The 15,805-nt window shown below is 45.0% G+C and overlaps 1 protein-coding gene across 2 annotated transcripts; it reads right to left on the bottom strand.

The window, feature by feature from the left end:
• Positions 1–269: 269 nt before the first annotated feature.
• On the bottom strand, positions 270–15,211 carry Tyms (thymidylate synthetase). Of its 2 annotated transcripts, XR_012910608.1 has the most exons (8): positions 14,964–15,211; positions 13,408–13,481; positions 10,883–11,057; positions 6,252–6,353; positions 5,403–5,578; positions 4,325–4,396; positions 3,296–3,492; positions 270–604 (listed from the first exon to the last, which is right to left on the bottom strand). XR_012910608.1 is itself a non-coding variant. In XM_075972040.1 (7 exons), exons 1-7 carry the CDS (start codon positions 15,154–15,156, stop codon positions 3,355–3,357), a joined length of 930 nt encoding a protein of 309 aa, XP_075828155.1. In that variant the 5' UTR covers positions 15,157–15,211; the 3' UTR covers positions 3,037–3,354. The 2 variants fall into 2 exon arrangements, 1 of the variants encoding a protein (XP_075828155.1); XM_075972040.1 differs by lacking the exon at positions 270–604 and having other exon boundaries at positions 3,037–3,492.
• Between the last annotated feature and the right edge of the window lie 594 nt (positions 15,212–15,805).

Raw genomic sequence — 15,805 nt, 5'->3', positions numbered from 1 at the left:
GTTTTCTCATGGCAGTGGAAATCCTAAGACACATAACTATGATCATATTTCCACAGTTGCTGAACTCCCAAAACACATCTGCACTTTAGTGACTGAAAAGATTTTGACTACAGTTTGTGACCTGGAACATTTATCCCGATTCTGTCCAGATTATGGCTCATTTTCACCAACAGATTTAAGGTACCAAAGCTTCACTAACAATCTTGGTAACTAGTCAATAGTGCGGCCCCATCTTTAAAAACAACAACAAAAATTCTTTCATTTTAAAGCTTTATTTTTAATGGCAAGTCTGTGTGTGCGGTATGTGCACATGACTGTAGGCACCCTGGGAGGTCAAATGAGGGAATCCCCTGGACTGGAATTACAGAAGTTGTGAGTCCCTTAAGACAGGTGTTAGGAATCACACTGGACTTTTAGAAGAGCAGCAAGGACTCTTAACTGCTGAGCCATCTCTCCAGCACCCAAACATAATTTCTTAAATACTGAATTACCTCTGGATTGGATTTAAACGCATTTCTAGCAGCAGTAGAAACCAGTGTTCACATAGCCCACTCTGTTGTCTTTGATAAGATGCAGGCTACTCAGCAGAAACGAAGGAGGAAATCTATAAAGAAACACCAATGCCCAGATGGAAAAAGAAGTCGGGAAGAAACTCCTCCTTGCTCAAGGTTTATGTGTTAAGCCCTAACAATTTTTTAGACATTTTTGGAAATACTTAAAATCCTGGAGATTTATAAACGTAGAAGAAAAAATCAAGTCTAGCTTGAGGTGATACTCCCCTTGGGAATCAGCAGTCATCAAGGCTGAAGGTCAACAAATCAGGATTCTTTTATTATTATTATTATTATTTTTATTGAAAAAAAAATTTCCGCCTCCTCCCATTTCCCTCCTCCTCCTCCCAGTCCTCTCCCCCTCCCCCTACTTCTCTCCCCTTCCCTCTCCAGTCCGAAGAACAGTCAGGTTTCACTGCCCCGTGGAAAGTCCAAGGTCCTCCCCGCTCCATCCAGGTCTAGGAAGGTGAGCATCCAAAGCAAATGTACCTAACCCAAAGCCCAGGAAGATGGCTAATCTCTATCTAGTGCTGGATCTTAAACTACAATTTGAAAATAAGCAATGTTTCATGATGTTTTATAATAATTCGTATTCTAACACTTGTCATAAATCAGAATAAAGCTTGTTCTGCATCACTGTGAGGGATCTGGTAAAGCAACAAAAAGAATCCACTCATTTGTCCTGAAATGGTTTAGCATCCCTTCTATTACCAGTCTAAGCATTTTAGGAAATTCACCCCCCCCAAATTAATGGGGACAAATGGTATTTCTCCGCACTTTCATAACTCTTAAAAAACTGTTTTAGCCAGGCATGGGAACTCAATGCAGGAAGCTGAAGCTAGAGCTGGGCCACAAGTTCGAGGCTAGCCTCAGGTACAAACTAAGCTCCAGGCCAGTTAGGGTGACAACGTGAGACATGTCCCCAGACCACCACTACTCCCAACACAGAAACAAAACCTCATATCAGCACCATGACTCCCAACAAACAAAACCTTAAAATGTGATTTACAACCTTCTGATGGTTAACATTAAAGGTTTAATTACTGTGCTTAAGATCTCTCTCTTTCTCTCTCTCTTCCTTCCTCCCTCTGTATGTATGTATGTATGTATGTATGTATGTATCTATCTATCTATCTTATCTATCTATCTATCTATCTATCTATCTATCTATCTATCTATCTATCTATCTATCTATCTATCTAAATGTCCCTAGCATGCAAACTCCTAACTTGTACAGGATGTCAGGCCACTCCTCCCACCCAACACATTTTTTTAAAATCAGATGTTGAAGATTTTTAAACTGTCTGATCCTGTTAAATCTGTTGTTCTAGCAAGATAAGACAGTGATTTTTGCTTTTGTAATCAAACTTGCTTACTCTGCTCAAAAAGATGACTAGGAAAACTGCAAGACATTTATGTTAAAAAATTAGACCCTGCCTACATTTAGTCAGGATACATGAATCTTGTAGGTTTTGTCGTTACAAGTCCCGGGCTGATATGGCTAGACGCTGCATCTTGGGAGCACTCCCAGGAGCAGACCTGGTCCCAGAAATTAAAAGCATCTTATTATTTATTCATAGTCACTGCAGTGGTTTGAAAGAAAACAGCCCCCAAAGGAGCGACACTAATAGGTGTGGCTTTGCTGGAGTAGTTGTACCCTTGTTGGAGGAAGTGTGTCACTTGGGTGCAGGCTTTGAGGTCTCCTATGCTCAAACTACTCCTAGTGTCACAGACTACTTCCTGTTGCCTGCAAGATGTAGGACTCTCAGCTACAGGGACAGCACATGTCTGCCTGCATGCCACCATGCCCCACCATGATGATAATGGACTGAACCTCTGAGCTATAAGCAAGCTACCCCTTTTCCTTTAGAAGAGTTGCCACTGTCATGGTTTCTCTTCATAGCAAAACAAACCCAAAATAAGACAGTCTGGTGAATCTCTGAGCAACTGCAGACCGTAACAATCTGAACTGGCCATTATATTTTCATATTAAATGTAACTGTACTGAAGTACACTGTGGACAAGTGGGAGGAAAAATTTTAATCTATCTTACTCAATAGAATTTCACTAGCAGGCCTAGGCTACACAGTGAATTCCAGGCCAGCCAAGGTAGAATATGACCAAACAAACAAAAACCAAGAGGGCTGGGGATGTGGCTAACTTGGTGGAAACTTGCCTAGCATACATGAAATTCTGGATTCAATCTCCAATCCATGCCTACAATCCCAGCACTAGGAGGCAAAATCAAGAGGATGAGGAATAAGGTCATCCTCAGCTACAGAGTGTGTCTGAGGCCTGGGATCATGAGCCCCTGTCCCAACAACAAGCATAGGAAGGCTCAGAGTTTTTGGGTCAAGTCAGAAACTTGAGCTTGTCACCAAGTCTAACCAAACTTACTCAAGTTGTGCTCCAACCTAAATGCACGCGCACACACACAAACACACACACGCAATAAAAACTAATTTTAAAAGTTTCAACTGACAAATGCAAAACAGTTCTTTATTACTACAGCATATAAAATATTTATAAGTAAACATGTAACACAGTTCAAGTTTAGAGGACTTTCACCAGCCTTCTTCATATAGACATACAGAAATATCTGCTTGTTTGTACCTCAGTACACTAAAGGAAAGGCCGTCTAAATGCCAGTAATACATTTAGACATTGAGGTACTTACAGATAGACACATCACTATCAGAGTTTCCATCTAGTTTATTTCCCTTTAGAGAGAAACTGTATTTTACCTTGGGCATCAGGCTCAAACCCTAACTATGGTGATGTTCACAGCAGCTTTGAAAAAGCTCTAAACGGCCATTTCCATCTTAATTGCTGGATGTGGATTATAACCTTCAATCTGAAAGTCTTCAACTCTGAAATCATCAATTGTCTCAACTTTTCGAAGAATTTTGAGCTTTGGGAAAGGTCTTGGCTCTCGCTGAAGCTAAAAAATAAAATCATGGTTTTACTTTTTATCTGTTCCCGTGTCTCCTTTTGAAACAATACAGTATTTTATCACAAAGTACTTCTTTAGAGCAGTGAATACAGGACTGTCTTTTCTTTCTGCAAGATTAGGGATTGTGCCTAAGGCCTCAGGAGAGCTACATTAGTAATCTGCCATCAGCTATGGTCCAGCTTTGTTTACCTTTTTATTCTGAGACAGGGTCTTAGTCAAGGTTATGTCTAGGCTTATGTTGAACCCACTCTGTAGCCCAGGCAAGCCTTGAACTTGGAATGTTCCTGCTCCAGCCTAAGTAGCTGTGATTACGGGCTGAACCCACCAGATAACTCTTGAGAAATACATTCAACATAGGGACACAATTCTTGACTTTTCTGAGTCTAACTTTTTTCCTTAATGTTCACAAAACATGGACACTCACATATTTACTACCATTTCAACTCATTTGCTGGCTGCTGTATTATAGGAATTTGAGAGGAATTTAAAAAGACAGACTTTCTAAAGTTTAATACTTAAGCATAAAACTAAAGTCAAACATTTATTTTTCAGCTCTTCAAGTAAAATTATGAGTTAAAATGCATATCTCCTGGCTCTTCTCTCTGGTACTGATGCTTCCGTGTCCTGTGTTTGTGGTTGCTAAGGCCAATGATGGCCTCATTTCCGCTCATCTCCCTTATTAAAAGCCCTGCATTTGGAGCACTTCAATATAAGACAGCATCAACCAGAGTGCCTGTGATACAAAGGATGCCCTGCACCCAATCTTTTGTCAAGAGAAGGAACCAAGCTCAAAAAGAAACGTAACAGGTATATTTCTTACCTGAATTTTCAGGGGCTCGATATGATTCAGGTAAATATGTGCATCTCCCAAGGTGTGGACAAAATCCCCTGGCTAAAAATGACCCACAGGAGAGAACACAGCAGTCAATATCTTCGTCTAAATTCTTTAAGAACACATGTTAAAACAGACCAGGGCTCCATGGGTAACGGCCCTTGCCAAGCCTGACAACTTGAGCTTGATTCCTGGAAGCCACACGGAAGAGGAGAAAGGACTCACATAGACTGTGCTCTCATCTATGAACAGACTGTGGAAAATGTGAACCCCATGTGCACACACACAATAGTACATTCTACAGGGTATGCACACAGTTCAAAGCTTTCCACAAAAGTAACTTTTCTAGTGCTGATTTTGAGAAAAGTTAATTTTTTAGGTTTTTAGGCTATGCATGATGGCTTACACACATAGTCCCAGTACTTGGAAGGCTGAGAATTGGCATCGTGAACCCGGGAGAGTGGGACCTAAAGTCTTATGCAAAAGTCAACTTTATTCAGAGCATCAGACAATTTATACTCTGAGGGTTAAGAGTCCCGTGAGTAAACTATACAATCACAAAGACCAGAAACACATGGCAAAAACATGTTTTTCCATCGAGACACATGAATAACAACAGCTGAAATAAACTCACTCCTATCTGCTACACCTGGGAGGAGCATGAAACTACAGTCCAAGAACAAGTCTGTATTGAAGAAACTAAAGTCACAAGACTCTTGTTTTCTTGGAGTTTTCTCACACGCACTGAAAGTTCTCAAGGCTCCATTCTTGGACTGTGTTCTGACACTGAGACAGGAGGATCACTGTAGGTCCAAGGCTAGTCTGTACTAGAGAATGAGACCATGTCTCAAAAACAAAACCAAAACAAAACAAACAAACAAGCTACCTATATGAATGTTAGTTTCCTTAGGCAACAAGGTACCAGAAAGCTCCAAGGAGGATTATAAGGTGAGCCAGTACATGTCTTATTTACATGCATAAAATTTTAATACTAATCAGACTGAATTCCCTGCTATGAGTTAGTTTATTCCATTGGCTATAACCACGTCTTCTGAAAGCAGCTCACCTTTAGGCCTGTGATGTGTGCAATCATGTATGTAAGCAGGGCATAGCTGGCAATGTTGAAGGGCACGCCCAGGCCCATATCTCCTGACCTCTGGTAGAGCTGGCAAGATAGCTCCCCATTCGCTACATAGAATTGACAGAGGGCATGGCAAGGAGGCAGTGCCATCAGGGGAAGATCTGAGGGGGTCAAAAGTAAAAGAAGGAGGGGTTTTAGAGAACACAGCTATAAAAAAGGTAAAATACAAAACAAGCCAACTACGAAAGAAGCCATGAGGTTCCAGATACGTACAACTCACTTTCCCATTCTGTCAAAGTCAGACCATTTTCCCAGCCCTGCAGCAGAGGTGCATAAGGAATCAGCAAGTGTACATTTATGCTGAAGCAATGCTCATCCAGCTGAGCTAAAATTAAGGATTTGGGCTGCTGTTGATGGCACCAAATAAAAGGAAATTCTTCTTTTTGCAAAAGCCACAGGAAACTGGAACCTGAGGCACATCTTTCTGGTTAAGTATCTATTAGAAATATGAAACGTTCCTTCCTGGATACTCACTATACCCTGGTAGAGTTTAATTATATACTCTACTTTCAAGTTAACACCCGAAACTTTGTGTGCTCCAAATGAAAAAGATAAAACCATAGGTGCGTTTTACAGGCAATTTAATGCTCCTTTAATGTAAATGCATAAAGACCATGTGGGTCTAATGAAGGTAGAAACACAGCAAAGTGTGACTGTGTCGATCAACCACATGACTGGAGACAGTTCTAGTGACCCGCAGTGCCTCCGGCCACCTTGCTCCCTTTGGCTAACTGGCCAGTTCAGCCAAAGGGAGATGGCTGGGATGTTGTCTACCTTTTGGGTTCCAGGCACACATGATGATTCTTCTGTCATCGGGGCTGGTTTTGATGGTGTCAATCACTTTTTGCAGCTGGTCTACTCCTTGACCCGAGTAATCTGCAGAATTGTCAGGAGAGCACATGCGCATTTACGTCACATCAGTCACAGCCTCTCATGTGATGACCCTGACAGCATCCACTCAATGCCCCCCACCCATAGTTCTAATATACTCAGCAATTCTGAGTACTTCTCAGATCTTGCTGGGTTAAGCTCAATGTCCTTACACTAAAATCTAAGTTCTTTTCTACACAATATTTATTCTGTTACAATGTCACTCCCTCCCCTTGATACTGCCCCTGTTGCTAACTGCTGTTTGGCTATGGTTTGAACGTGTCACTCAAAGGTTCATGAGTTGAAACGTAATTCTCATTTTTGGGTAGAAATTTAAATCAATTACAGAGTCTTTAAGAGGTGATCAGGGGGCTGGAGAGATGGCTCAGTGGTTAAGAACACTGGCTGCTCTTCTAGAGGTCCTGAGTTCAATTCCCAGCAACCACATGGTAGCTTACATCAGTCTGTAATGAGATCTGGTGCCCTCTTCTGGCCTGCAGGCATACGTGCAGGCAGAACACTGTATATGTAATAAATAAATAAATCTTAAAAAGAGGTGATTAGGATGAGAAAGTCATCAGGGTGGAGTTCCATGGGTGAATCCTGGTGGCGTCACAAGGAACCAAAGGAGACACACTTCTCACCTTTCACACCTAATACTGTGTCACCTGGTGTGACTATCATCAAAATGTGGGCGCCGAACCACCAGGACTGAGATCTAAGTTTTCTTATCTACTGGGTAATTGAATGTGGGGCTGTGAACAACTAAACATACAACATGCAAAAACGAATCCAAATTTAACCGCGTAAAGGAGCTGAGGTGGCTGAGAGAGCTCCCCAGTATGGCGTGCGGCCATTCACTACAGACACGGTTCTGAATCCAGACACGCTTTACAACGGACACGCTGGTATAACATGAAGCACCAACAAATGCCGCCTGAAACACTTCAGCTCGTATTAAAACAACTGAATATGATAATTGTGGCATGTTACTGTACATAGAGCTTGCTGCTTTTGTAGAATCACAACAATCTAATTATGAAAAACCAGGGCTGCTAACATTAACTCTCATTCTTTGGCATAATATATTCAAGTTAGTCTATCTTTGGTTTCGTTGGATGGGAGGGTTGTTCTTAATTTTTAAACTAGTATTATTTTCTGTGTGTGTCTGATGTGTGTGAGTAGGAGTGGGCGTGCCAGTGCACACAGGGAGGTCAGAGGACAACCTTCGGGAATTTTCTCATTGCACTCAGCATTCTCGAGAGTGGACTCAAGTCGTTAAGCCTTGGGTAGCCTACGAATGCTTTCAGCCACGGGCGGTCTCACCAGCCCAAATCAGCGTGTCTCTGGATTCTATTACGGTAGAATCTTTGGTTTTCAAATGGACTTTGGTTTCATAAAAACATCATTCAATGAACTCTGGCTTGCAATGAAAACAGAAATGCCGGCAGTTTCTGAGATGGCAAATGTGCTTCTGTCATTTTGTAATACACGTTTCTGTGTGCACAGCTCTCATCACTGACAAGTCTGGAATCAAACTATCAATAAACTCTGAAAATGCCCTACAACCTACTTTCCGACAAGATTTCATTCTTTATGTTAAAATTGATAAGCACACCCCATTTCATTAATGCGTAAAATTTCTTTTCATCGTTAATAAATAATAAGTGTATTATTTATTAATAAATGCTAAAATCACATGTATGACAAAGAATTATCATAGGGTAAATTTTTAATGATTTATAAGCAATAAATATTTGGTTTGTGTACTTGTATACCTCGGGCTACATAAAAAATTTCTTGGGCAAAAAAACGTCACAGTGAAAAAAGTTAAAGAAACCTTTGCTCTAAATAAGCCTCTTTTCTTCAAAGTTAGTTAGCTTTAGATATTCTGGCATGGTAACAAAAAATATACTAATCAGATCCAATCCCAGCAGTTTTAGATTTTCCCCGCGTTCCCATGTGATATATAGTTTCTATACCTAACAAATACCATTGTCACACTTCACCAACACAATCTGTTATTGTCCCATAGGACACTGGATCTTAAAACTGAAGACAGCTTGTCATAGACAGCCAAATGATAAACTATAGAGAACTTTCTAGGGCTTAGGCACTGTCCTACCCACACTTCCAGTAAAAGGACAAGACAATTTATCACTAAGCACACCACTGACTTACAACTCCCAGACAAACTGTAATAAGATTATGATCTTGTACTTTTTCCAGTTCTTGTCCATGGCCTTTAATCCCCTGCCCCCTCTGAGGTATGGAAGCTGAGAGGTGATTTATTAACAAAGACCAGAACTCCATAGACTCTCCTCCGGATGTACTTTTACCAAGGTTAGTCAGTCAGTGTTCTGGCAGAGTTGGTTCTCTGAGGGAGGCGTTCCCAAAATCCCAGCTCCAAGAAGGTAATATTAAAGACTTGAGGAAACGCTCTACAGCTAGACTGTGGTGGTGACTTTGTAATCTGTAAGTGTTAAAAAAAAATCTGATAAATTTCAGAACAGATTGTAATTATTCCTGTAGGGGAGAAAGGGAGAAAGAACAGGAAAATTATCTGCATTAAAAAAACATTTAAATCTATAAGAGCTAGTTTCAGGACAGCTAGGGCTATTATACAGAGAAACCCTGCCTTCAAAAACCAGAATAAATAAACAAATAAAAATAAGACAATTAGCTAGGAGTTGTGGTTTATACCTTTAATCCCAGCACTCAGAAGACAGAAGCAGGAGGATCTCTGTGAGTCTGAGGCCAGGCTTGTCTATAGAGAGAGTTCTAGGATCATCAGGGCTACACATAGAAACAACGTAATAAAACAAACAAAATAACCAAAAACAACCAAACAAAAAATGGTCAGGTGAATGACCATGATGGCTCATTCCTATAATTCTACCAGGTGAAAGGTAGAGACAGGATGAGGAGTTGAAGGCCAGCTATTGCTCAGAAGACCTAGCCGCTCACAGCCCCCAAGACAAGTCCCAGCACTTGGGGAGGGCAGAGGCTGACAGTTCAAGGGCAGCCTTGTCTCTCATAATTAGTTCCAGGCTAGCCAAGCTCTTATAGTGAGATTCTGACTCCAAATGAATAAGATAAAGTATGCACACACATTAAATTTACATTAAAACTGTTTTTTTCCATTTTTACTATATTCCTTTATTTTGTTATGTGTGGCCTATGCTATGGCACGAGTAGCCTAAGAAGCTGTGGGAACAGATTCTCTCTTACCACACAGGTTCCTGAGGATCAAACGCAGGTCTCCAAGCTTGGAAGCAGGGACTTTGGCTGCTGAGCCATTCACACTCCATGCAGCACCACACTATTCTGTTGTTGCAGAACTTCTCAAGTAACTCTATGCCCACTGACACTATCACTTTACACTCCAAGCCCAGCAACCTCTTCTCTTCTTTCTGCCTTTACCAATTTACCAATTTAGTCCACAAAGACGTCCACAACTTCCAAACATCACCAGCATTGAAAACATCTTGATTGCAGGCAAACACAACTGAAGAATTTGGGCACTAGGCCTGTCTTAGTATTCTATCGCTGTGAAGAGACACCTTGACCATGACAACTCTTATAAAAGAAAGGGTGGATTGGGCTTGCTTATAGTTTCAGAGGTTTAGTCAATTGTCAGCATGGTGAGAAGCATAGCAGTATCCAGGCAGACATGGTGCTGGAGAAGCAGCTGAGAGTTCTACTTCCAGAACTACAGGCAGCAGGATAAGAGGCATTGGCTTCCAAAACCTCAAAGCCCATCCCCAGTGAGACACTTCCTCCAACAAGGCCATAGTCTTAATCCTTTCAAATAACACCACTCCTAAGCATTCAAACACAGGGGCTTTCTTGAGCATGGGGGCATTCTTATTCAAACCACTACAAGGCCCAAATTCTTCCCACTGGCTAGGAGCTGAAGAGACCCTTGAAAAGAAAAGCATACTGTCCAGGCTGCTGGTGTCTGCTCAGCCAGTAATTTATTACTTCCTGCACACATGAGCATACATACACATACACTAGTGAGACATTACCTTTAGAACCTGGCCTAGGGAGGCTGGTCTCTGTGACACCCAAACAGTACCCAGAGAGAGGAGATGCCAGTCACTACATGAGGAGTATTCTTAACCTCTGTCCCCACAGAGCAGGAAGGGAAGGGTGAACAGTACGGAGACACACAAGTTTGCAAGTGCTTCAGCGTTGCAAAGGGGAATGTTCATCACGGGTAACTCCTGCACCTCATCCTGGAGGATCCTCCTTCTATCCTAAACCCTAACACGGACAGGACAGACCAAATCTGCCACCACTGGCCAATGACACAGGTAAAGTTCCAAGCATCCAATAATGCCCAGTAAATGCTAGGCACCACGAGTATGATTTGGCCTTTGTGACATTTTGCAGTGGCTTCTCCACTATTACCCAGCACAGCTTCTCAGAAATCAGTTACCAACTCCCACGATGTGGACTTATCTCCCATATCTAAGATGTATCTTTGAGGAAGAACACCCAGAAAACCTGAGGCAATGATATCTCCTCACCTGATTCCATATCTTTGTAGTCTGCGCCAAAATGTCTCCACTGGAAACCATAAACTGGGCCCAGATCCCCTTCCTGTCGTGCAGAGAATCCCAGGCTGTCCAGAAAATCTCGGGACCCATTGGCATCCCAGATTCTCACTCCTTTGGAGGACAGTTCTTTAGCATTTGTGGATCCCTGGAAGATTGAGAATAGAATAGGCACACAGGAGGATTCTGTGTCACTCATCCCCTCCCATGGCACACTATCCACATGCAGCCTAGCTTTAAGCAGGCTGGTCCTGGCCAGGCTTCTGAGGGAGTATAGAACGGTCTTACCCTATTAGAAATTTCCTCACGGCATTTCTTCTATTCCCTTCAACTTTCCAAAGTCTTTGTACATGTAAGCATGCCATGGTGCATGCCCACAGGAGCTGGTTCTCACCTTCTACCTTGAGTTGGGTGTCTCTCTTGTTCTTGTTGCTATAATACCTACCCCAAGCTAGCTACCTTGTGAGCTTCCAGTAGATTTCCGTCTCCATCTCCCATAGAAGTACCAGGATTAGATGGCATTACCACATAGAGCTTTTTTGTTTTCTCAAGACAGAGTTTCTCTGGGTAACATTCCTGGCTGTCCTGGAACTTGCTTTGTAGACCAGGCTGGCCTTGAACTCACTGAGCTCTAAGTGCTGGGATTAAAGGTGTGGGCATCAGCGCCTGGCCCAAAGAGCTTTTTAGGAGGACTCCAGGGATCCAAGCTCAGGCAGTCAGATTTGTGTGGGGCCAAGTGCTTTACACCCACTGAGCCATCTCCCCAGCCTTCCCTTCAATTCTTTTTTTTTTTTAAAGTTTTTCGAGAGGGTTTCTCTGTAGCTTTGGAGCCTGTCCTGGCACTAGCTCTTGTAGACCAGGCTGGCCTATAACTCACAGAGATCCGCCTGCCTCTGCCTCCCAAGTGCTGGGATTAAAGGCGTGCGCCACCACCGCCCGGCCTTCCCTTCAATTCTTTAAATACCTCCAAGTTCCTAAAACATTTCTACCTAATCTGCAGCCTTGAATTCCTTCAAAAAACACGTTCCATGTCCAAGTGTGATACTCCAAGTGGACTTGTCCAACGCTCCATGTGCGGTCTGTTCATGTGTCATATCTGGCTATCTGGAAAATGTGTATGCGTGGGTACCCAAGCCCACGGAAGCCAGAGAGAATCCTGGCTGTTCTACTCTATTTCTTCCTATCCTTGCCCTTCAGACAGGGTCTCTGAGTAAAGCTAGAGCTTATTTGGGCGAGACTCGTGGCCAGCAATCACCAACGTCCTCCTGTGTCTCCCTTCCCATTATAGCACTGGGGTCACAGACACACGCACTCACACCCAGCATGTTTTAAGCTTCATTTCTATGTTATGTGTATGTGTGTTGCCTGCATGTGTCTGTACACCATGTGCACACAGTACCCAAGGACAGGAGAAGAGGGAGTCAGAGAGCTTGAACTGGACTTACAGATTGTTAGCCACTAACTGTGTTGAATGGGTGCTAGGAACTAAATCCTAACCCTCACCCTGAACATGAGCAACAAATGCTCTTCACCACTGAGTCATCTCTCCATTCCACACCCGGAATGTTTTATGTGACAACTGGGGCGGGATGAACTCGGGCCCTCTTTGCCTACTGAGTCAGCATCCCTAATCTTTAGAGCCAATGCCTCTAAAGAAGGGGCTGAACTTATAGTATGGCCCAGATCTCATCTTGTCTCCAGGACTCTTCCAGCACTGGACAGAACCTCACTTTTTCTGAACCAGGATATAGAGCAGGAACTTGGGGCTCCTGCCATTTGTTACCACACCACTCCAGTATAATCCAGGTACCTACTTGACCCTGGTATCTACCAATTCAGCCATCAATAATGCTGAGCACCTACCATGTGGCTGGCTGTATTTTAGTCCTGAGATACAACAGGAAAGAGGAGAAGCAGATTTTCTACCTTGGGGAACTCACAGGACATTGCACTTATTTATCTCCCACCCAGAAGAGGGAAAGCTGAAGGCTGAGTTCTAGGTCAGCTGATGGTGAAACAAAGAGGTGACAGGAAGGTCAAGGGCGTCGAGTGGGACTGGAAGGAGGAGAGACCCATCCTCCATATGGAAGGAAAGGCACTAGGTAATGGGAATGGCAAGTGCCAGAGGCCTGGGCAGGATTCTCCCAGTGTGCTCAGCTCAGTGACGAAAGCAGGATTGGAAGGACACAGAAAAGCATCTAGAGCTAGCACTAGAAAATGAGCCAGGGACGTGGGAACGGCTGGCAGCTACAGCTTTGACTACTACTACCTCTTTTATTTTTCTTGGTTTTTTGAGACAGGGTTTCTCTGTAGTTTTGGAGCCTGTCCTGGAACTTGCTCTGTAAACCAGGCTGACATCGAACTTACATAGATCCACCTGCCTCTGCCTCTGGAGTGCTGGGATTAAAGGCGTGCGCCACCACCGCCTGGCTCACAGTTTGACATCTAAGGCCTGATTTGAGAAGACAGGCAGCTTCCAAAAGCAGCAGCACCCTTACCTTGATAAACCACAGCAACTCCTCCAAAACGCCCTTCCAGAACACTCGTTTGGTTGTGAGCAGAGGAAATTCATCTGAAAAATAGGTTGTAACACAGTTAAAATGTGGTAAAATACGGCGAGCCGTCATTCAGCTTTCTCTGTGGAGGGAAACGACCTGGGGGCAGATACACACACACACACACACACACACACACACACACACACACACACACACACACCTGGAGTGGTTTCAGGAAAACTGGGAATTCCCACCCAGCTTCGGGCTAAATCACTGAAACCACAGGTCTGCATTGACACAGAGGTACCCATATGGCAAAGAGGAGTCCTCACCCACTACAGAGCCACCATCACTGTCACTGGTGTTTAACAGCAACATCCAAAATGTGGCCTAGACACAACCTAAAGGCTCTCATACCCAAGTCCACCACACTCCAGGAAGAGCGGTATCACTCTGGTAAAAACTGAAAAAGTTTTCAGACATTTGGGGAGCAAACTGACCTAGCATCTGAAAACAGAAATATTTATGTCTCCGAACCCGAAGGCAAAACAGAAGAGAGACAAAGGGGCAGGGCAGGAGCTCAATCAACAGACAAGGTAAAGAGGAAAGGCTCAGAATATATGTTTGTCAGAGAGCAATACTTTCCTCTTTACAGTCTACATGGGAAAGCTGAATGAAGATTAGAGAAGCGGAATAACTTGTCTACAGTATAAGCAGAGGAAAGGGACTAAACTGGGCATCAGAGTTCACTGTTCTAGGAGGCCCTGCGCACTGGGTTAATCCGTGCAGTAGCTCCTGAAGTTCCCACCTCCAGAACATGCTTAAGTATACCCTCACTCAAAGTCTTGTGCTTGACGTCTGATACCAGGAACCCCAAAAGAGCACTTCTTCCCTGGGGCCACTCTGTAGGCTTACACATCCTGAGTTGCTCTATAAAAGCCAAGGCTGTCTGGGGAAACCCCACAGTTTCCGCCTCAGGCTTGGGTTCTTTTTACTGAGCCGCTTAAATACCGCCTAAGCCATTTTCGCGCCAATTTTTAAAACAGTTGCAAAGGGGAGCAGGAGATCAGGGGAAATAAGAGGAGGAGCACAAGTCGGGTCCTCAGGGCAAGGTTTGGGCAGGTTTCTTCTACTCTGACCCTCGGAGACGCACGACCAGTTGGAACTTAATGGGGGTTAAGAACAAGAGGCCTTAAGGACCAGGTTTACCTGCAGTAGCTATCACCTTGAGGCTCTAGGGCGGGAACGCAGAGCTTAGGACTCTTTGAGCCGGGGTCAGACTAACCACGGCCGCCAGCCCCGCGCCCCCGCGCCCCCGCGCCCCCGCGCCCCCGCGCCCCCGCGCCCCCGCGCCCCCGCGCCCCCGCGCCCCCGCGCCCCCGCGCCCCCGCGCCCCCGCGCCCCCGCGCCCCCGCGCCCCCGCGCCCCCGCGCCCCCGCGCCCCCGCGCCCCCGCGCCCCCGCGCCCCCGCGCCCCCGCGCCCCCGCGCCCCCGCGCCCAGCCCACCGCTCGTCCTCCCGCAGTCCCTCCCGGTAGTGGGGACTAGCCGCGGTCACCTCTCAGGTTGTATCTCGCCTGCATGCCGAACACCGACAAGGTGCCGGTGCCCGTGCGGTCCTCCTTCTTGAAACCGCAGCGCATAATGTGCTCCACCTGCCCCAGATACTGCAGCTCCCCGTGCCCCGGTGCCTCCGCGCCCGGCTGCTGAGCGGCGGGCTGCAGCTTCAGCTCGGAGCCGGCGACCGGCATTGCGGACAGTTAGAGGCGGTGTTGTAGGCGCCAAAGACCGGACCTTCCGCGCGCTCTTTTCCGCGCCTCCCGCCCCTTCCTGCTGGGAAGCTTCTCACTGGCCACGTTCGTCAGACCCCCGCCCACGCGCCAGCAGAGCAAACACACGCTGGAGTTCCCAAGTCTCTTGATTTATCCTGTCTTTGCATTAAGAGCCTATAGGTTCAGGACGTGGTGAGGCACGCCAGTAATCCCAGCTCGTGGGAGGTCGAGGCCAGATCTGGAATTTAAGACAATTCTTTTTTTTTTTTTTTTTTTTTTTTGAGACAGGGTTTCTCTGTAGCATTGGAGCCTGTTCTGAAACTAGCTCTGGCCTCAAACTCACAGAGATCCACCTGCCTCTGCCTCTGTGGTTGCTGGGAATTGAACTCAGAACCTTTGGAAGAGCAGGCAATGCTCTTAACTGCTGAGCCATCTCTCCAGCCCTCAAGCATTCTTCATAGTGTGTACATTTAGTGTGCGAGGTGTGTGTGTGTGTGTGTGTGTGTGTGTGTCCGTCTGCGCGCGCATACGTGCAGATGCTCCATAGGTTTCTTTCTGCTCACACATTGGAAGTGTGGGACAACTCAGGCTATCAAGCTTGGTGGCAAGCCCTTTACCGACTAAGCCA

This window comes from Microtus pennsylvanicus, chromosome 5 (genome assembly GCF_037038515.1).
Source record: "Microtus pennsylvanicus isolate mMicPen1 chromosome 5, mMicPen1.hap1, whole genome shotgun sequence".
NCBI classification, from domain to species: domain Eukaryota; kingdom Metazoa; phylum Chordata; class Mammalia; order Rodentia; family Cricetidae; genus Microtus; species Microtus pennsylvanicus.
This window is presented reverse-complemented; position numbering and strand designations above follow the sequence as displayed.

What these genes read in the sequence shown, in the direction of transcription:
- Tyms (XM_075972040.1), bottom strand. Translation starts at nt 15,156, where the DNA reads ATGCCGGTCGCCGGCTCCGAGCTGAAGCTGCAGCCCGCCGCTCAGCAG. An exon ending in AGTTGCTGTGGTTTATCAAG is followed by an intron (nt 11,058 to 13,407) that starts GTAAGGGTGCTG and finishes TCAATCTTCCAG; the next exon opens with GGATCCACAAATGCTAAAGA. An exon ending in CTACAAAGATATGGAATCAG is followed by an intron (nt 6,354 to 10,882) that starts GTGAGGAGATAT and finishes ACAATTCTGCAG; the next exon opens with ATTACTCGGGTCAAGGAGTA.